We start from the raw sequence: 22,312 nt of genomic DNA, 5'->3' as shown, positions 1-22,312 counted from the left end.
TATGCCTTTAGATGTTTATGACTACATAGTTGGAGATATATTTCTTCTCCTAGTTGCAGTTGTGGTGTGGAAATGTATGTTGCACCACAGCTACTCTCCCTTATACAGGTTGCTGCCTCCTCAGAAGAGCAACTCCAGCAGGAAGTTTGAGTTTTCCATAATTAATTTCAGAAGAGCCGGGCTTACAAAGGCCAGCTATTCAACTGCTTTAACTAGATGGGACAGTATGATATAAAGAAGTTCAAGGGAATTCAGTTAGCTCCAGATATTTGGGGTGGAGAAGTGAATGCCACCAAGGGAAGGAGTGGGAAGCTGCTCAGAGCCATGATCTCTTCCAGCAGTGGATGTCATTCCATAGCCCCTATTTGCCATGGTGGCCATCAGCAGGCAGCTTTCTTTTTGTCTTTCACTTCAGAAGCATAATGACATACAGTACACTGTCTTCCCTATGACATAGCTAATCTTACAGCCTACACAAAGGTATTCCCACTGACATCAGTAGGGCAATTCCTGTGAGAATAAAAAAAAGGTCGTGCAGCTGAGCAGCTGTAGCTATAGCTTCCATGGGAAACTAAATCTCAAGAAAAAAATGTCCATAATGTCATGACCCATTATTAGATGAGATGAGGAATCTCATATATTGATCATGTTGGATTTGGTATTCAAGCGTGTGTCCTCTGATGCTAGTGGTATTTTTCATATAAAGCCCAAGTAGTTAACATATGAGGAATAAGGAAAATAAACCATGATTGTATACCTTGTAGCTTAAGACATCTATTGAGTATAATTCTACAGAAAATGGATCACATTCACACACCCTTGAAAGAAAATAGATTTTGTCACTTCACAAGTATAAACACCTCATTTTAGACTGAAAATATCTAACCTTGCCAACAGCTTAATTTCAGTGACACTTTGCAATATAAAGTTCCTGCTTGTTCTCAACTTTTTGAACAGTGGTTATCTGGTGATCTTCAGAGAGACTATCTTCATAAATATAATTAGACAGTCATTAGAAATTATGAACTCTCCTCCAATAGGTTTCTTACAAATTTTGTTATAGATATAACATATTTCATGTAAAGGCTTCCTAAGTGTCTAGTATCTATTTTTATTATATTTATTCATACAGCATAATTCATATTTTCATGCATTGATCTTTTATATATGTTGTAGAAGGGATACAGCAGGGAACATAATGCAAAATAATATATTACTGTCAGTATGTGACATCCAGAGAGTTGCAGGTCTTTTTGATATTCTTGCAATGATTCCTGTTTCAAAAAGGAAATACAATCTTATATACTACCTAAAAAGAGCACCACATCTCTACACTTACCATTTCCATTAATTACAGCAATGCCATTGGGTGTTTTGCAGATCTTGCACAATTAAATAGCAAGAATGTAGAATTTCGTTGTAATGTTGTCTTTTCTTCATTTAGTTTTCAGAATTAAAAAATAAGTATAGACTTGAAAAGGAATACAAGTATCTGCTGCTGAAAGCTGTGATGATTTTTCCCCAGACCCGTGTTTGTGGCAAATTCCCTTCTCCCATTTCTCAGTTTCAGGCATCAGCATTATGCTCCCACTTAGCCACCGGGACTCCAGCCAGGCACTGGCACAGAGGGAGCACCAGTGTTTTCACAGGTGTAAATCAAACCAGCTCCACTGGTGCCAACTGAAATGCATTCATTTGTAACAGGTGATCTCCTGCACAGACTCCTTTGAACAAGAAAATAGTTTATCATAGATTTCAAGCACACAGTAGTGAAAAGAAAGGAAAAGGCCACATCTGTGGATGAGGATACATGGCATAACCTCACCTTTCCCATCTGATGCATTAAGGTCTTTGGACTCAGAGGGTTTCAGATTCAATCTCCTGCTCTGTTCCTGTTAAATACTTTGAAAAATTCTGAAATTATAAAAATTTAATGAGGTGGTGAAATAATTTTCCACTGAGCTGTCATCAGCATCTGCACACTTCATTGTAGCTGATACTACTGCAGCAGGATGTATAAAATTGCATTGGAGAAAGAAGAAATTGGAAGTTGATAAATTTCCTCCAATTTTGTCTTCTGTTGTCTGATGGCCAATACTGGAATTTGTTGTTGGAACCTGTGATTATGTTGTTAATTTACCATGGTAATACCTAGAGACCTCAGCAGATTCATGGTCCCATCAGCTGTTACCATTCTGCAGAACATTTCTCTCAAATGGAATTCAGCATAACTGTGGACTTAAACCTACCAACAGAGCACATTCACAGAGCACATTGTAACATGGAGTTACATAAGTTCAGTAAGAATAATTTAACAAAAAAATGACTTCCGATATTGATTCTTACATTAATGTTTAAGAGAGAGGACCAGGACACCGTGTTTCTATATGCATCAACTGCAGCTGAAATGGTGATGTAAAAGTCATTGTCATAAATATATATGCAACTTGTAACTTACATATATAATTACTTGTATAATCAAGTTATAATGAGATAGTATGGATAGATTTTTATTCTTTCAATATTTTACTAGTGCATAATTTTTTTCATTTAGCATTTTTTCTTCTGTCTATGGGCAATTGCATTTCATGAAAGAAAAAAAAAAATATTTTGGAATGTGCTTTTGCGAGTGTTATTATTGAATTCCGCATAATGCAACAAAAATATTCTTGCAGAGCAGAATTAGAAAAATAACAATCCCTGACCCCTCAAGTCAGTGATTTTGATAGGGATGAGGATTCACTTGAACTGACCAGGTCAGGCACTGTTTTTATTCCTTGCTAATGACTTATTTGCTATCATATTACTAACTGGCAGCCTGGCAGCCGCACTCATTATTGGAAAAGTCTGGTCTGACTTAGTATGCTTAAACTAAGTCCCCGTGACAGAAGGAGATAATGTTTTATTTAATTGGATAATCAGTGTTTTAATTTAAATAAAGTTCAGCTTTATTTGCCAAACAGGAATCACTAGAAAAAGAGTAGAAAAAACTCTTTATTTAATTTCTTTTGAATAAGAAAGTATTCTAATCTAATTTAGACAGTGTACAAAAGATGCTTCAAAATGCAGAACCATGTTGTCTATTACTATTTTTGTAAAAATTAGACAGAAGAATGCCAATTCTTGGAAACAGATATTTTCCTAAACATAGGAAAAGAAGCCATAGCAATACATCCCTAAGAAAATTAGTCATGGTGATATGATATGCACAGCTTGCTAGTTCAAATAATTATTTTTTTATCCTTGGTATATTTTTTAATATATATATATATATATTTTATTTGTATACATCCCTTAATTTACATTTTTAATTATTGTTTAAAATTCTCATAGCACTAATAAAGCCTAGTCATGGATGGGGGTCTCTTGTAAAAGCCCTGTACGAAGCTAGTACAAAGGCACCCCTTCCTATTGCAAATAATATTCAGTCTTGAAAGGAAACAAAACCATCTTTTCTGAATGACCTTTAAAAAACATAATTCTTTTCTTTTTTTGTTCATCTTTCTTTTACCTCATCATTTTGTGGTTGGACTCAATGATCTTAAAGGTCTTTTCCAACCTAAATAATTCTATGACTATGATTTTAGTTCCTTCTTCTTTTCATATGCCTCTATTGCAGATTGTTTGTCATCTGACCCATTTCGTAGCAGCATCCTAACTCCTTGCCAACACAAGCTTTAGTCTGCAGTCTTGCCTGATTAATGCATGTTAACTGAGTATTCAGAAGATGCCCTAGGTAATCCAAATTTTTAGGATCAAGAAACATTTGCAGTGAGTGTGTTGTGAGCGGATTTTTGTCTTGTCCCTAAACATCTTCTGGAGGGGGGTGTGTGGGTGGGGGTGCGTGATGGAGAGGGGAAGAAAGAAAAAATATTTGATTGGATTTGATTAGCAGCAATTGCATTGTTGTTTTTATTACTCAATTTCCTGAATTAAAGTCTCTGACACCACCACCCCCTTTTATCTCGAGAAAATTTTCAAGTTTTATGTATTTTTAGAGGGAAGAAAAAATGCGTTTGTATAAAAGCAGTACATTAGAATCTAATTATCAGCTTTTAAAAGGAACCATGCAATCTGTGTAGACCATAGAGTTCTTGCCAATAGAAAATACGTGTAGAATAAGTATCTTTTAAAAGGGTGATGTTCCAAACAGAAAGTTTTCTTAGATGGTTAGTATCAAAGGTTTCTATAGGCTCATTTACACCCTCCTCTCCTGTAGTGGGCATCCCTGTTGCAACACACAGACTTTTGCAGTAGAGGATTGCCAAAATAGCTCTGCTTGCATCTATGTTTCCCATATAACAATGACCTTTTTTCCTTTCCATAGTTTAGGACATCATTCCGTGTTTGCAGTCTCAGGTAATACTGGAGCTGACTGGTGTTGTGGTTTAACCTCAGTCAGCAACCGAGTACCACACAGCCACCCGCTCACTCCCCCCCACCCCCAGTGGGATGAGGGGGAGAATTGGAAGAGTAGAAGTGAGAAAAACTTGTGGGTTGAGATAAAAACAGTTTAATAACTGAAATAAAATAATGATAACAATAATAATAATAATGTAATAATAATACACAAAGCAAGTGATGCACAGTGCAATTGCTCACCACCCGCTGACCGATGCCCAGCCAGTCCCCGAGCAGCGGCCCCCCCCGGCCAGCTTTCCCCAGTTTATGTACTGAGCATGACGTCACATGGTATGGAATGTCCCTTTGGCCAGTTTGGGTCAGCTGTCCCGGCTGTGCCCCCTCCCAGCTTCTTGCTGACAGGGCATGGGAAGCTGAAAAGTCCTTGACTAGTGTAATCACTGCTTAGCAACAACTAAAACATCCGTGTGTTATCAACATTGTTCTCATCCTAACTCCAAAACACAGCACTGTACCAGCTACTAGGAAGGAAATTAACTCTATCCCTGCCGAAACCAGGACAACTGGCTATTTTGGAACTTCTTGAACAGTTTTCATTGCACATCTTACCCAAGAAAGGGGAGGGGGAGGAGCTGGTGGCTACAGAGCAAATGGAGATACTTGGAAGTAGATACAGGCAGAGGAAATAATGGAATAAAGTCCTAAAATATATTGCATAATGAAAAATGATGTAAAGATACAGATATGGGATGGATAACTAGTATCATTGTTTATGCAAGAAAGAGTTAATATCTTGGAACATTTAGCAATGTTTTCAGTACAGATATGCACCGCAATATAGCATTTAAATTGATCTACTAGCAATAAATAAATTGAACAGTGAATTTTTTTCAGCCTGTGAAATTGGCAATGGAATAAGACTTAGAATCTCAAAGTATATCACAGGGTGGATATATCAATTTAAGAATGTTAAACATTCCTTGACATTTAAAACTTTTTTACTTCCTCCTCCTTTCTTTCTCTACCTTTTTTTTATTGTATATGGATAGGAAATTAAGAAAAGGAACCAGTCAATTCATAAAACAACTTTTCAATATTTGTATTACTGTGAAATTAAGATCACAGCAATCCTAGTAAATGTCACAGCCCTTGTTCTTGCATGCTCTGTGAGGGTATAGTGATTACTTCATTTTAAGGCTAGACTATCTTGCAATTTGTTAAGCTTCTTTTGCTTCTGATTTCTTTACCTATGTGAATTTACAAATTTACTTTCTAAATCATTGTAAGTTCATTAATGCAAGCCATTGAAGTGTTTAACAAAAGAGAAGATGTACAGTTGAAGATCAGATGCATAGGATACTGAGGAGCAAATCAGCACCAAGGAACACATACTTCTGATCTGTACTACTGCCATGTGGAATTTAGCTAGTATACAGTAGTTCTTGAAGTACGTTAGCTAACATATTTCTTGATCTTTCATGTGGTTTCACATGTAATATCAAATCATTTGTGCAGGTGTATGAATTCTTGAAGTGACACGGACTTAATAACACTGAGTTATTGAAGCAGTAAGGTCTTAATTTATTGCTAAAATATGAATAATCATACTGTTTGCTAGGAATTGGACATAACTGTTTGAAGAACTGAATAAATAGTTTCTCCTAGATGTGCTTGTAGCGAGTTGTTACCAACTTTTTCAGCCTCTTTGAAGCAAACTAACTTTCAGATAGTTATAAGCTGAAGCAGATTGCTAGATCACATGGACTTGTAGACTAACTAAGTCTGGCATCTGGTATTGGATAAGATTCAAGAACACTGTCATAGTTTCTGCAAAGGTTTACGCAATGTATTTCACCATAGTCTCCATCTTGTTATTCATACTTGAATTTTTCATCAGTCATTTCCTTTGCCATATGCGTTATTGTTTGCACACATTAGCAAGAATTATGGGATGATGTGTCTTTATCTGCCATCACAGAAAAATATTCATGATTTACTGCACTAAGAGTTTGCTGCAAGAAATCATTAATTTTACACTTGGGGAAGATTTGCCCAAAGATCTGACACTAAACTCTGTGTTACCTAGGTAGTGAGAAAAACAGTGCACGTTTGAGCAAAAAGTAGAAATGAATCCCTTGCATTTCCAAACCCTTGTGGCATTTTTAATATTCTGGATTTACAGAGAAAACATAACAGCAAGAAAAATCCATATGAATACAATCATTTGTACCACCCTGTTGCAGTAAATGCAAGTAATTCTGAAATGTAAACACATTGGGGGGTTTAGGTAAGATTTGAGCACTTGTTCTCTTGCCCTGTAGTTTTGCTCAAATAGCAGAAGAGCAAGAATTAGAAAATAAGTACAAGCAGGAAGGAGAAATGGGATACAAAACCAAAAATACTTCTGGACACAGTGTCAGAAAAACTAGTCTCTCACAAATCTTCTATACGTTTTTCAGCACACACACACAAAAAAGTATTTTCTTCCAGTGCAATACAGCACTTATTCTTTAACCTAAACTTCTCTCTGGAAAATTTCAGGCATTGAAAGTCAGGATTATTTTCTAGTGTTGTGCAAGTCCAATGAATGCTAGTTCCTCTCTCTCTGTCCTTGCATCTGAATCTCAGTATTGCGTGCCTTTTATTGTTGGAGAATTTAGTTCATTTTAAATAAATCAATCAGCTATTCCCCTACAGTAGTTAGACACTTTGTAATGTTGAATTGCCCCACAAATTGCATAGCTCAACATGGGTTACAAATAAGCATGCATTTGCCCATTGTCCAGCAATGACATCTAAGAAGCCTATATTGAAATCAGAAGATTAGCATCATTTGATGAATAAATACAATGTGACAGATCCCAGCTAATGCAAAGCAATACAACTCTGCTTAAATCAATGGAATGGTTCCTATGTTATACTAGCTGAGTGGTATTTGTGAAGCACAGTAAACACATCTATAACTGTAGAATTGCTAATGCTACCAGTTATAAAGCTTTTTTTACTGCAATATATTTGAAAAAAGCTATTTTTGTGCTTGTCTTTGTATTTCACTCTTCCTTTATCTTAGGAGCCCTTGTTTTGCTTTTTTCTTGTTATATTTTTTAACTTTTTCCCCAGCTAGGGGAAGCAACTATAATTATTTCTCTCTAGTATAATCCAAGTGCTCAGATAATGCATGCAGTGCAGCCTGATTTGTTACTAGTTGAACATAAACCCTTCAGCTGGCAATCGGAAAGACTCAACCATCTCATCTTTAGTCCCAAATCTGATGACAGGAGATGGGAGTAAAGACAATATTCTTGGCATGCTTCCCTGTTTACAAATCCCTTCTTCGAAACCACATTCTTTTGCTCTGTGATATTCTTATTTCCAGGAGAAGGGAACAAGGTAGACTTCACAATAAAGCCCAGACATATTTTGTTTAATACAGGGACACAAGTAAGAAAATGGTGTGGTTCCCTCTATAAAGTTCTAACATTTTTTCTTTGAGCTTTCTCATAATAATTTTGATTTTTTTTTTCCACTCCATGTGTGTCTGTAAGCCTCTATATGATAATGGAAGGAAAATACTAAGTTTTAACTGAGCAAGGTATAATGGAACAGCAGGAAGCTTGTGAGCCACTTAAATTAAAATTATGAGGAAGAAATAGACATTAATTATCTCAGGCTGCACTATCTTTTCATTTTGCAAGCAAGGAAATATTTAACACCCCAGGAAGAAAAGAATTAACTTCCTTTGAATCTTTCCACAGTGAACCAGTGCTCAAGAAGCAAAATGCTTTACTTTGGACTGGAGAGGTAATTTTAAATCACATGCAGCGGACAGCTAGATGAAAGATCAGAAACTAGTATATTCACTGAGCAGGAATGATGAGATGAAAAAGTAGACAAAGAAGAGACTATGTTCATGTTCGCTCTGTCCCACAAACCGTGACCTCTTCCACAGTCACAAGGACCTATTTTCAATGTCAAGGCAATAGCTATAAATGTTAATAATTGCTTTTACCTCTTTCTTTGTAGCTTAGCTTCTTGCCCCATTACCAAAACCATTTAGTTTCTCAGTAATTCATTTTCTACATAATTTCCTTTCATGTCCCATGTTTCCTCTATTGTGTTTCACCTTGGGCAGTACATCATGTAAATAAAGCCTATCCATAATCGTTTTACTATACTGCTTAAGAGAATTCACTCTTGAAAACTCCATTCCAACCTGTGTCCATTATAGTGGATCTCTTTAGTCCTCATTAGATGGGACAAGAGGGGGAATATTTTAAAAGCTATTTCAGCATCAGTGATGTAACCTTGAGTATCTATTAAAAACTTTTAGATGTATTTAAAGGATGAGCATGAAACAGATGAAGGCATCTGAGAAAGAAGTTCATCATACTGTATTTTGATTTCAAAAATTCTTGCGATGAAATAGTGTTTAAGGCCACATTATAATAGTATGGACAAAAACATCCAAGAACTTGTATTCAAATATTTTTTCAAATTAGAAATAGAGATTTAACATACTAACAGCCTGGAAAACATGTATTTAAGGCAGAAATAATTGAGTTAAGGCAGAAATGATTGAGTTCTGTATTCTTCCAATGAGCAAGAGAACTGCTAGCTTCACGCTGTCTGCAATGTGACTATCTCAGAAAGGACAGAAACAAATGATCAAATATTTGTGTAAAAGAGGTAGTATTTTTAGTTCTGTTTAGCATTTACTGTAATTAAGAGGTGTGTATTGTCTTTTTTAAACAAGGTTTGACTTTGAGTTTGATTTTAGGATTCTGTCAAGCTCTTGTGTGTGAAATGAAAATTAGATAGTTCCCTTCTACTTCTCTGAAAGACAAATGCCTGTGAAAGCTTTTGACACTCTCTCATGTCACCTCATGTTTGTTGTATGTGGTTATTGGTGGTTTTCCATCCTTGGTCTTAAATTTCAGTTTATAACAAATCCAAAGCCCTGCTTCATTACAGTTTTAGTAGTGATCTGTATTCATGAGAGAAAGCAGGTAGAATCTTGAAATGCTCTCTGTGCTGGGTACTAGATGGGGGTAAAAATACTAGATAACATGCTACCCCAATTTTTTCCATGCACTTAGAGACAGTTAAGGACTTATGAAATTGGTTCCTCTAATGTCTTTTATTACATAAGAGAAAAAAATAAAAATAATAATTGCCTTCCAGCCTAGAAAAAGCCATTAATGTTCTTTCCCTCCCCCTTTTTTTTTTCTTTTTGTTCTCAAGCTTCATTCTGACTTGGACAAGGGAGTGGGCACTGTTAAATATACCCTTTCAGGAGATGGTGCTGGCACTGTTTTTACCATTGATGAGACCACAGGAGACATTCATGCCATAAGGAGCCTAGATCGAGAAGAAAAACCTTTCTACACACTCCGGGCTCAGGCTGTGGATGTTGACACCAAGAAACCACTAGAGCCTGAATCAGAGTTCATCATCAAAGTGCAGGACATTAATGATAATGAGCCAAAGTTCCTGGATGGGCCTTATGTTGCCAGTGTCCCAGAAATGTCTCCAGTGGGTGAGTAAGAAGCTTTAAACACTTGATAACTAATTGCCTATTGCTTAATTGTCTCAATGTGCATTTCCTGCTGAGGAAAGAAAGAGAAGGCTGAAATGAAAATATAACTTCTAAAACTTATAATTAGAAATGTCTTGCTCTGTGCTTAGAAATATAGAGATTACAGTTTTGTTTTAGTTTTATTTGCTTATTCAGAAACTCATTCTCCTGCAAAAAGAGTGCTTGTGACTTTAAGTCTCTGAGGACAGAAGGAGAAAATAAAAAAGATATTCAAGGCAGGTATGCTAAGGTCCAGGGGTTCTGCGTACCCCCAAACTTGTTATTTCACATGATGAAGTGCATTTCCCTATCTTCCCAGTTAATGTTGACTGTTTGCTGTACAGAATTAGATGGTACAACAGCATCTTGTTATTCACTGTTCTTGGCTTTGTGGCTGTCAAACTCCTACAGCACTGCATGATCCACTAATTATGAATTAGGGGACAATTCTTTTTCCAAGCCCTGCTACGCTGTGGGTGCTGAAAGTAATGATTGCCCTCACTGGGCTCTCCACAATGCAAGAACAGGAGTCAGAGAGGCTCAGCAGGACTGGCTCAAGGTCTCAAAAACCTAATGTCCAAGAAAATATTGAGTGCATTGGATTCTTAAGTCAAAAAAAAAGAGAAGACTGACTGGAAACATGCTAAGTTTTCAAAAAGCTAGTATACAGGGGAGAGAATAATTTTCTCCAAAGAAAGGTGGACTGTAGTAAGGATGCTGAAGCACTGGAATAGGTTTTTGTTTGAAGAATTTTCACAACACAATAGACATTTGCCGGGAAAGACACAAATAACATTGATCCTTCTTTGGAGCAGGAGAATAGACTAAATGGGCCCTTCGGGTCTCTGCCCGGTGGCTGATTCTGCAGTGGTCCTGAGCAGTGTGTTTGCAACACAAGCGCACTGCTTGTGTCCTGCTGCCAGATGGCACTTCGGGCTTCCCTGCGGGCACCAGAAATTAATTCATTCTGGGCTAGCAGGCCTTTAACTTCCCAGTGCTAGTTTCAGCTTATTGCCATTTTCTCTCCTAAGCTGTCTTTTCCCAGTACTTCACAAGCCAGTACTAGTCATTTAATACTCCCTGTAGATGCTAACAGTTTCGGAAGGTTTCTGACTCTGAAATGTGCAAAGGGATCCTGTTCCCCCTTCAGCTGTGCAGCTCAGATGGAGATGTTTTGAAAGACAATCCAGGAGGCAACTAGCTATCTACACAAGTTGCTATATGGAATTAATGAGATAGTATTTTAAATTTTGTGATAAAGCATGGTAGAATGTGATAAAATGTGATATAAGTAGACACGTAGAGATGATCACGTTAACCTCATACATGTGTAGAAATGAGTTCACTATAGTCACCCATAGAGGTGTATCTATAGATTCACTGTATAGGTGCACTATTGTTGTTGCCCCTATAGAGATGCCTAATAATATTACTTACAGTTATATTATTTATAGATGGAAAACATTTGTTACATTGTCAAGTCTATTTCTGTGGCAAGTTCAGAATAAAATTTTCTCACCAGTGAATGTACGTTTAGTTGCTAAATTGTTTTTAAGACTTGATCAGAGAGAAATGACCAAAATAACAATGAATAGTGCTATTTACACAGTGGAATGCAGTGCATGCATTCATTCTTTCACTCTGTTGCTCTCCCTCCATCTTCCTTTCTTATTTTCACAAATATGTGTGTGCAGCGGCAGACAAAATGCTAACAGTGGTTTTATTTCATGGGAAACTCTCTTCAAGGTGTGCCATGCATTGTGGCTTTTACATTGACTGGGAGTTGCATGACTAAATGAGATGCAACTGAACGTGCTGTGTCATGCATACAACATTTTAAAAGAAATGTTTTTCAATTTATTCTTCTTTAGAAAAACAGCAGTAGATGCCATGGCAAAAGTGCATCCTCTTGATCTTCACTTTATTCAGTCACATGCACTACCTCTAGAAGACTTATTCATAACAGTTTTTATTTTCCTCTATAAGAAAAATAAAAGATGGATGAAAATTGATCAGTAAAGACAAGGCAAGGAAATAGTGTCTTAAATGGAGGCCTAAACTCCAATTAGTGGTTACTAAAGCAGATAACAATTCTGACTGTTGGGTTGTCTTGCAGCAAAAATATCCAGAAATTCCTTCTGTCGCCTGTGATGTGCCAGAAGATTGTGCCTTCTCTGATGTAGGTCTCTCCACTCTCTTGCTCTCTCTTATCAATGCTTTTGCTACCTTATGCGAGCACAGATTTCTCAGAGGATCTAAAACTACTGCTCCCTATCATCAGCACCATTTAGTTGCACCTACAGAGATGCCTAGACCTACCACTGCCTGAGGCTGACATTGAAAATCACTTTGATTTTTTAGCTGGTGCAGCATATGGTTGTTTTGGCTTAGGCAAAACCCCTGATAAACTCTTCCTCTTAACTATTTTTTTGCACTCTCATTTTCTAGTTGCCAGTTTTCAATTCCCAAATGTCCTAAACTTCACTTACTATATTTTTACAACAGTATTTGTTATGAACTGCACTCATACACACTGTTTCCATTGTGGGAAATGCACTACAACATGACTTTTTTTCCCCCTTGCTAGTTTTTTCTATGAGCCTGACAAGCTTTTGTCACTAGTGACTTTCTGTCTTTTATTGTTGCATGACACTTGCATGCAAAGGTTTACTCAGTTTGGTAGTTTATCCTAAGGTTATTGGTAATAAGGAGCAAAATGTGGATGCCAGAGTTCATGTTCAAAGGGGAATAGAGGGGTAGAGAAGTAGCTAATAAAGACTTAACACCCAATGTAAACACACAGTATATATTCCATTTGGACAGTGAAATAAAGTGAATTGTATAAAACTCTTTTGAGGTACCACAGTCTGCAGCCATAAGAGAGGATTGCATGGGGCTGGGAAGTCTTGGGAAGAAAAGTGTCCTTCAGACCACTTACACACATTTTAGAAATTTTCATGGCTACAGTGTTCTCAGTTTTGTAACATCTCTGACCTTTGTACTAATTGCTGTCGCTGAAGCTTTGGTGGCTGAAAAAAATGCCACAGCATTCATCTCTGGAATCAGAATTCCAGTCACAGAGTTATAATAAAATTGCATGCCAATGATAAAGTTGGACCTTGGTGATTTTTTTACTGGAAAAGGTATAAAAAGATGGAAATTTATAGGATCCTCAATATCTGGTTTTCTGCACATAGATATGATTTAGACATATCTGTCACATCCAAGGTTTTCATGGTAGATTTTGTAACAACTTTGTTGTGTTATTTTCCATGCATGTTTTAGGTGAATTTTTTTTTTTTCCCTTCAAATCCACTTTGAGGTTCTGTTAAAATTTCTTCTACAATTTCAGTACACCAGGGTTTGTTTGTTTTTCCATCTCATCAATACCACTCCTTAAAAAAGATTATGGTAATGCATATCTTTCAGCTTTTTCTGAAGAAGAGATAATTTTAGCATTGCCATTTTTAGTTAGTGGTGCATTCTTTACTGGGAGCCAAATTCCTTCATATGCATTTTACTAAGAAAAAAATGTTAACAGGATGTTTACTGTGTTCTAAAACTAATTTAAGCCCACTACAAACTAGGATGCCTACCTGTTTTATGCCAGAGGCTTGAATGGCCAGCTAGCCTCGCTCCTTCCATACATGCACTGTAATCTGCTCATGTATGATGGAGAGTACAGTCAATCACAGATACAAACAAAAAAGATACTCTCCTGAAAAGCCCCTTGGTTACTGACTGGTGTAACATGCAGGCTACTGTACCCATCTATGACTTCCATTATTTCTGTTACTTTCTAAGCGTGCATAGTTTCTGTATTGTTGAGGAAGGATATTGGTACCTCCAAAGTTGACAGTGTATTGCTCACATAATAAATGGGGTGCAGAATACTTTATGGTGAAGAATTTATTTTGGAAAGGACAATGATGTGAAATTACCTGCAGAGAAACTCAGCAGATGGAGTCAGATTACAACGCAGAACTAATACTTTAAGAACGTAGATTGCTATGCTGTTATCCTATGCGTAATAAGAGACTTATAAAAGCTTAAGGGCTCGACTCCTAATATATTTTTTCTGATATTGGATTGGTTTTATCAATACCTTTATTTGAAAATATTGTATTGATTTAATGTGTTCCAAAATGTAGAACAAACCAGAAATGGAAATTTATGTATGAGGACTGAAAAGGGGGCTGTAATTTCCCCATTTGTAAGTTAGTATTAGCAAAATATGTTGTCCTTAAGTATAATTTAGTCAACTCTGTTGCTGCTTCTGGCAGCTGTGCCAGCTTCTGTTGCAATATAGCTCATGTAAGCATGCAAATATATGGTTAGTTTAAACCAAGGTTATCCCCTTATTAAAGCTATCAGTCCAGATGACTGAGAGTAGGGACATACCAGCGTTAAACACACATTCAAGGAAAGATCTTATTATATATTTTTATATATTTATACATAAAAATGTGCACAGAAATACATCTGCATTTCTCATGCATTTCTTTCACCGACTGTGCTGATTTTAATTGATCATATGTATTACATGTGACAAATTTATAACTTCTACTGTCACAGTCTACTAATTGTTTTCTACGGTATTTCCATTATTCCTCTATGCTTATACACACACCAGCTAGGGCTGTACTAAACCTATCAATTCCATAACATATAGATTCCATGTGTTCTTTCCTAGGCAATTTCATTTCATACCTTTCCACTAGATTAACTCTTTATTGCTTAGGGGGGCTCTACAAACTCCAGATCACCGTGGCAATTATTCTGCCTTGTTGGTTATTAATTAACAAGTAATGGAATATGTTCACATTAAATAGCTGTATTACTGATTAGGCTTGAATATTCTACTTGAAACTGCCTCAATTGTAACACTACCTTGTAACACTAAAATGGTCAATGATACTGGAAAGTTGGTATCAGGTTATTTTTACTGGGTATCCTCCGTGGTACAAGGCAGCTACTTGAAGTGTTATGGATTTGCTTCCCATGGTACTGACAGCCTAAAAATAGTCTCTATAAATTTTCTGGCAGTTTTCCTTCTGAAGTGAATACTTAATTAGCTTATATTTAAACATTGGCTTATATCTAAACATAGACAAAGGCTTATATATATACATTCACAAATGGAACATGTGTTTAATATACCCATCTATGTAGTTTCATGTGAAAGGATTGCAATGTGTAGAAAACTAACCTGATGAACTGGTGGGTAGGAACCTGCATTCTGGTTGGGCATAGCTTAGTACCGTGTGCCTGAGTTTAGCCTGAAGCTTACACTGAGCAGAGGCTGGGTAAGGAAGGATTATAAAGCATTGGAGCAAATACTGAGCAATCCGTCCCTTGATATAGATTCCTAGCTTCTGGTGATGTATTTTTAAGGACTTCCAAAAGCGTACCCAGGCTGTTGCGGAAGATATTACTTTGGGAATCTGTAGAGGCCAGAAAGATTTTTGAATGGTATTACAGACACTCATGGAGAGATAACTGGCAATATAATCTGTCAGCCCCTGTCTGCAGCACCTCCATCTCTACCCTGGTCTCCATGCTTCTTTCTGGTGTTATGGAGTCCTTAGAGACAATGATGGGAATTGGATGTCATATTCAAGATACAAATATCTTGAATATTCTCGTTTATTCTCTTTTTTATTCTCTTTTCCTTATCTAATAATTCCCATCAATCATTTTCCCTTTTTTTCCGCTGTTGATCATTGGGATGAAAACTTTGGTGGATTTTCCACAGTGATCCCAAGATCAAGAGTTAATAGGTAACCGAGCTACAACCCACCTCTGTGAAAGTACTGATAAGGTATTTTTTTCCCATGCCACTTTATATTTCTCAGTGTGAAATCCCCTATCCCCAGTTACTTGTTATGTTAAGATTCCCCTGTAACACTTTGCAGTCAAGCTTTCATTTTGTCAAGCTGTCACCTGCTTATATATTCTCTTTTACAGGCAACCTATGAGTTCAGATCCAAGGGAGATGCCAGTGGCAACCCATCTCTCACATAAAGACTGGCAATTTATTCCTACTATTTGATTTTTATCTTTATTTGGATGTTATCTTAGAAAAGGCTGTTCTCTCTTAATCTTTTTTTTTTTTTTTAAGAGCCTTCAGTTAGGAACCTTGCTGAAAGCTTTTTGGAAATTTAGATAGTTTATCTATGCAAGTAATCTAGGGCTATATACTCACTGATTCACCCAATAGTTTTAACAGGTTTTGTGTAGAGCAGCTTCCCTTCACGAAACTGTACTGACTCTCCCCTTACAGGGTCATATCCACATGTCCTCTAATTTATTACATGTCCTCTGTAATCTTTATTGCAGAGTGTACAAATTCATCAATCGCCTTGGTCAGACCTGGTGCCCTAGGTCATACAGGCCACTTTTCAGAAAAATTCACGTCCCATCACTGCCTTTCAGTTCTCCATCCTGGGGCTATGTCAGATGGAAGTTTACCCATCACAGTGGACATTTCAGCGGTTTCTCACTTAGAACTGTTTTGTTAATTACAGATCTTGGGTTTTTGATTCATTTTTTTAATTGTGAAAACAGCTACTGCACTTATCTTCAGACTAAGTTTTATAGCCACTGTAGAGAAAGGTGAGTTTTATGGAAGGAGCAAAAGGAAAGGCAGGTTATGGCTGCTTAGCCTTTTGTCAAAGAGTATTTTCCCATGTGTAAGGGGCATTGAACAAAAATACAAAACAAAACAAAATAAAAATAAAAAAACCCCAACACTGAGATGTTGAGAGAAAATTACAAGTAGGCAGTAAATGCTTTTGAAACAAAAGTGTTTCTTGACATTATGATAGATCACTAGGCAACCTAGGCAGCTTCAACTACTGTGAAAAACCTTACAGACAAAACCCTTTTAGATCAAAAGGGAGGAAGAAAACAATGCAGTGAATGAAGGCTTGCTTGGTTAAAGGATTGTGGTTATTGTCGTACTCACTGTGAGTTTTATTTCACAGCCTGGCTGGAGTTTTTCCAACAGCCTGGCTGTTGGAAATTGTCAGCAAAAGAAGGAAATTTGGCAAATACTGTTAGCTGGGAGAATCTATGTAAAATGAAAGCTGTGACAGGACCGTACAAACATGCACACAGCAAAATGTCTGAGAAGCTTTTGCTGTTAAAAAGGTGAGACGCTGGATAAATGCTTTCTGCTAGCTGGTTTCACAGTCCCAAAATGTCAGTGTCAGTGCCGAATTCATACAAAGCATTTAAGTCTTACTTCTTGTATATCCAGGCCTCCTTTGTTGTGTTTAACTGGAAGTGGGCAAAGTTAAAAACTCATGTCACAGAAGATAAAGCCATTATGTTCCTATCCACACACTGTCTTTACTCCAGCTCAGTAGCATAAATCAAATAATATTTTATGTTTCATCACACCCAAGTTTTTTGATGCAGATCCCTCTGTTAGGTTAACCAACCAATACTTTCTTTATTAAAATTAAGCTATTTGGTTTTGCTCTAAATGTATATGTTGGTCATTTTAATGGTGATGAGTATAAATTCTTTTAGTATATAAGGAGAAGCTTTGTAATTATTGGTACTGTCTTGTTTGCATAATCATCTTTAGATTCAAGATATATTGCATTAGAGTTGTTGGGATTATGTGTTTTTTTTTGTCAATGATACTATTGCTGAGGGAAAGATATTGGCATGTTTTTTGTGTAGTATTGAGAGATGTAGGAATTGTTTTTATACAGGCACATAGTATCACTAAACATAAAACATGTTGTATTGATAGTTGTTTTAGTAGCCACTGATCAGCTGTAAATGTTAAAAATTAACAAGAAGTTGCTTTTTCCTTACCACAGAATGACTCTGAACATTAAATATCTTTTCAGCAAGAGCTGTTCTTTTGGCCACCAAGTGGTTTTAAACATTAAACATATTTTAAAAGTATTACTGTTCTCAGCCACTGAGTGACTGTAAACATTAAATATGTTTTATAAAAGCTGCTTTTCAAGCTACTGCCTGCATGGCTATGAACATCATTTTTCTTTAAAGTTGCTTTCCAGCCACTGAGTTATTTTTTTCTTATAAACTCAGTTCTATTTATAATTTTTCACAGAAGAAACAAGTGCAAGGTTTCACTGGCACAAGGCAGCTCTTCATTTATGACAAGTATTCATGTCCTAGCCATCTTCTCCTAAAAACACTGCAGGTAATGAGAACAGGCTAAAATTAAAATGGATTTTTATGCATATTTTGCATGGACAGTGTGTGCATATCTAGTGTTCTTCTCCCCCATTTTTGTGTATAACTGCAGTAAACCAAAATAATAAAAGCAGACACGAGTGATATTTTGTACTAAGATAACTGGTCTAAGAAATCAGTCACTGATGGATTGTGTGAATCAATCAAGTCATCATAAGCTCTAGAGGAGGACAAAACAGAAGGCAAAATAGTCTCAAGATTGCTAAGCAAATGGGAGTCACTAAACCAAATATGATTAAGGGCTTTAATTCTGTGTGCAGAAATAACTCCATGTGGCAAATTAGATCTAATCCTAGGAAGGTCTGGAGTGATAAGAAAAGTGTTCGTGAGAATCTGGCTTAACAAGAGCTAAGAGAAAAAAATCACTGATCACAAATATTCTGTTAAGGACAAATTATTCTCTGTTTAGAGAATCCCATAAGGCTTTAAGTCTACAGCAAAGACACTGCAGATAAAAATAATACCTTAGGAAAAAAAAATCTACATAAAACAGAGGTCTAAAAATATCTGCAGAATGAGGAACAGCACATACTAGAGTATCTTTAAATGGCATGTCAGCCAATTAGTAAGTGTACCTGTCTGTCGACCTTGGAGTTAATGAATCTTAGATACTTAATGTTTCTCCTTATTTGTAGTAAGGAGCAGCATAGATGGGCAATCCAGCCCAATGTCTGTCCCATACACCGTAGGTTTTTCCTAACTAAGGAACCATTACATATCTTATGGGAACATGAGCCTGACATCCCTCCAGCCTTTGATCAACAAGGGTCCTGAAAGAGCTGGTTGAAACCTTTCCACAAGAGCCATTTTTGCTAAGTTTCTGTAGAGCTGAAAGATGCAAATATGTAATTCTGTCAAAACTTTTTATGAAAAAACAGATGGCTGCCTGGTGAGTCATCCCCCAGGTTAGCTGGTGACTGGCAAATTAAACAGGTGGTTCCCAAATTAGTAGAGAAGCATTCTTTATATCAACCTGACATGCCAAGCACTGGCTGACTGGGAACCCGTAGGCCAGGCAGTCTTCTCTGGAGCTGGGAACCTGGCGGCTTTGTCTGTTCCCTGATTTCTCTGCCGCACAGTTGATGACAAGGCAGGTTGCCATGCTTCCCAGACAAGGTAGTCAGCCTGCAAGCTAAACAGGTCATAACTACGTAGGAAGAAGATCAATGGAAATGAAACAAACTGTCCTTTTTGCTAAAAACTCAGCAGTGCCGATATTGTTTTCTGGAGTGCGTAAATAATTTTTTTCTAGAGTGAAGCAGGATGAAATGAAAGGCCAAAACTATCTGAAATATCCCAGTAAAGCAATATTCCACTGTCCAGACATCCTTACCAGTTATGTCTGGGGACCTTCTGTGCAGAAGCCAGAAGTAAAAGTGAAATCATTGAGGGTTAGAGAGGAGAAGACTGGAAATAGAGATTGGTGCTGATTTCAGGCAGGTGTGAAAGTAAAGAATGATAGCAGATGAAGAGGAAAAGCTTTACAAACTGTACAGATTTCATTTCAGGAGCTACTGGAGAGAAATGTAACACTTTTAATACTGCCTTGGACTTGATTCAGACTGGCACTCCTAAAGAGACTGCTATGGTTTCTGTTAATAGACTTCAGGACCATCCTTTTATTTTCATAAGAAGCTTAAATGATATTAATTCATAAATAAATGACACTCAAGGTATGAGTGAGAATATAGAGCAGTCTTGAGGGAGCAGGGAAACAACATGAAGTGGGCAAGGGTCCTCCAGCAAGGACTGCCTGACACAGCAATCTGCATCAGTCATCAACGGAGAATGTTGCAGCTGCCCTCAGAGGTGTAATTTCAACTAACCATTTACATCTTGGTACACAATTGTTTGCAACTTATGATTTTCACTAGAAATAATTGTTTGACTGCTAGTCATCCCACTGAGGCTGGCGTGATGTTTTGGTGATAGAGATTCTAACTGATGAAGGATAACATGAATCCCAACAGTCAATCCAGTAATAACTATGTCAGGATATCTACAGCTGGAAAGTATCTCCTCAATCATACCCTTCATCTTCCATCTGTGTTTATTGCTGTTAGTACAGCAAGCATCAATTTTACCATTTGTTCTGATCTAAAGGAGTATCCTAACTTATTTGAAACATAATTACGTAGCTAAGTTTCCCATATTGTAGGAACATCACTTTAGAAGCCTATCTATCCTCCTGTCTCTGCAAATGGCCAGAAGTAGAGGCCAGAAGAAAGGTAAACACACATTTAGGTAGATTATCATGTCACAGTCTATTTGGGGGTAGGTTTTATCCAAGCACACCTTATTTATTTATTTTTTAACTCTGTTAAAAAGGGTTGTTGTTAGAGTTCACAAGCATGTCAAATACTTGTTTAATCCCCATTTTTTAGGTCTAGTGACTGTACATTCTCTCAGTCAATCATGTCATTCTACAAAGCATTTCCTTTTCCTATTTTTAACATTTTTTGTCTTTCAGTCTGGAAGATAAAAGATTAATAGGAACAGATAATTTAGTTTTGGTATAGTCTTAACTACTCTATACATCTCTATCATGCCCTGTCTATTTGTCTCATTTCTAGATTAAACAGATGAAATCTTTAAAGTTCTATGTGGAAAACTTTTCATGTCTCAATCACTTTCACTGCTTGCCTCTAAGTCCCCTTTATTTCTGATGTCCTTTTAGCGATAGGGCAACGGTAATCAATATTTTCAACAGTCTTGAGAGAATTCAGAAGAGAAAGATGCCTGAAGGGCAGGTTCAAGTGCTCAAGCCTGCAATTTATGGTCTTGCAAGAGATGATACAGACACAGATGCTCAAATTATCAGCCCCACTTGGTACTTCTCTGGTTCAGTACCTCCAAATTCATCCCCTTTTTCTTGCTGCTTTCACTCTATATCACCTCATGCCTGAACACAAACCAAACCCTGTCAGACAGTTTTCAGCAGATGTTTGATAGTCCTGGGGTTCTTTCATGGCTCTTGCATGTGATTCTGAATGAATCCTCTGTTCACAGATTTTAAGTCCTAAACCAATATTAATCACTGAGCATAATCCAGTGAGACATAGCACCTCGCTGTTCAAACAGCGGATGATCTTGTGTGCCTTCAAAATATCATCTAGTTGCTAATACAGCAGGGGGAAAAAAAATTCTTATCCTGGTTGAGTAGAAAAAATAGCTTTACTATGATATATTAAAGAACTGTGTTTGATAGTTTTATTTGCAATACTGGTTGGGGAATAAGGAGGGGAACTGTTAACATTTGTGGAGGGTAGGCAGTGGCTGAACATATGTAAGGTGCTGCTTTTATTTGCCACAACCCAGATTCAAACACTGGTGTATTAGGAGTTGTTCCAACATAAAATAAGGGATAATTAGTTCCTACATTAGTTTTTCTTTGTAACAAATAAACAAAATCAAATTCTAGCCTTTCTTTCTAAAGAAAATCTTTCATAAATGACCTGAAAGGTGTCAACATGTCAGACTGCCTGCCTGAATCAAAACATGGCAGCAAGGCATCAGCTCCTTAAATTCCAAAATCCGTATGAAGCTGATAATTGAACTGGCAAGTTGTAAAGAAGGAATCCTTTCTTTGGGCCACTGCATAGCAATAAGACATCTCTGAACTGCTGATTTAAAGGAATGATACGGGATAAGAACTGCACCAGCACATCCTACTGATTTACTGTAGAGCTGAAGTTGTGGCAGTTCAGTAATACCTATGCTGCAATCTGGATGCTTTATATTTTAGCTACCTTTATCAATTTGCTTTGGGTATGTCCTGGTTTCAGCAGGGATAGAGTTAATTTCCTTCCTAGTAGCTGGTACAGTGCTGGGTTTTGGATTTAGGATGAGAACAATGTTGATAACGCACCGATGTTTTAGTTGTTGCTAAGCAGTGCTTACACTAGTCAAGGACTTTTCGTCTTCTCATGCCCTGCCAATGGAGAAGGCTGGAGGTGCACAAGAAGCTGGGAGGGGGCACAGCCAAACTGGCCAAAGACACATTCCATACCATGTGACATCATGCTCAGTAGATAAACTGGGGAAAGCCGGCCGGGGGGGGCCGCTGCTCAGGGACTGACTGGACATTGGTCAGTGGGTGGTGAGCAATCGCACTGTGCATCACTTGCTTTGTATATT

The 22,312-nt window shown here is 37.2% G+C and overlaps 1 protein-coding gene across 1 annotated transcript in view; it reads left to right on the top strand.

Annotated features, from left to right (window-relative positions):
• The window catches only part of CDH12 (cadherin 12), a 630,395-nt gene that overhangs the window by 484,563 nt on the left and 123,520 nt on the right, over positions 1-22,312 (top strand). The window contains exon 4 of the mRNA XM_076330376.1: positions 9,604-9,898. Within this exon, the coding sequence (XP_076186491.1) occupies positions 9,604-9,898 (295 nt within the window). The remainder of the gene's footprint in view (positions 1-9,603; positions 9,899-22,312) is intronic.

Source organism: Aptenodytes patagonicus, chromosome 2 (genome assembly GCF_965638725.1).
Source record: "Aptenodytes patagonicus chromosome 2, bAptPat1.pri.cur, whole genome shotgun sequence".
NCBI classification, from domain to species: domain Eukaryota; kingdom Metazoa; phylum Chordata; class Aves; order Sphenisciformes; family Spheniscidae; genus Aptenodytes; species Aptenodytes patagonicus.
The sequence above is the reverse complement of the archived record's forward strand: the minus strand, read 5'-3'. Positions and strand labels throughout refer to the sequence as shown.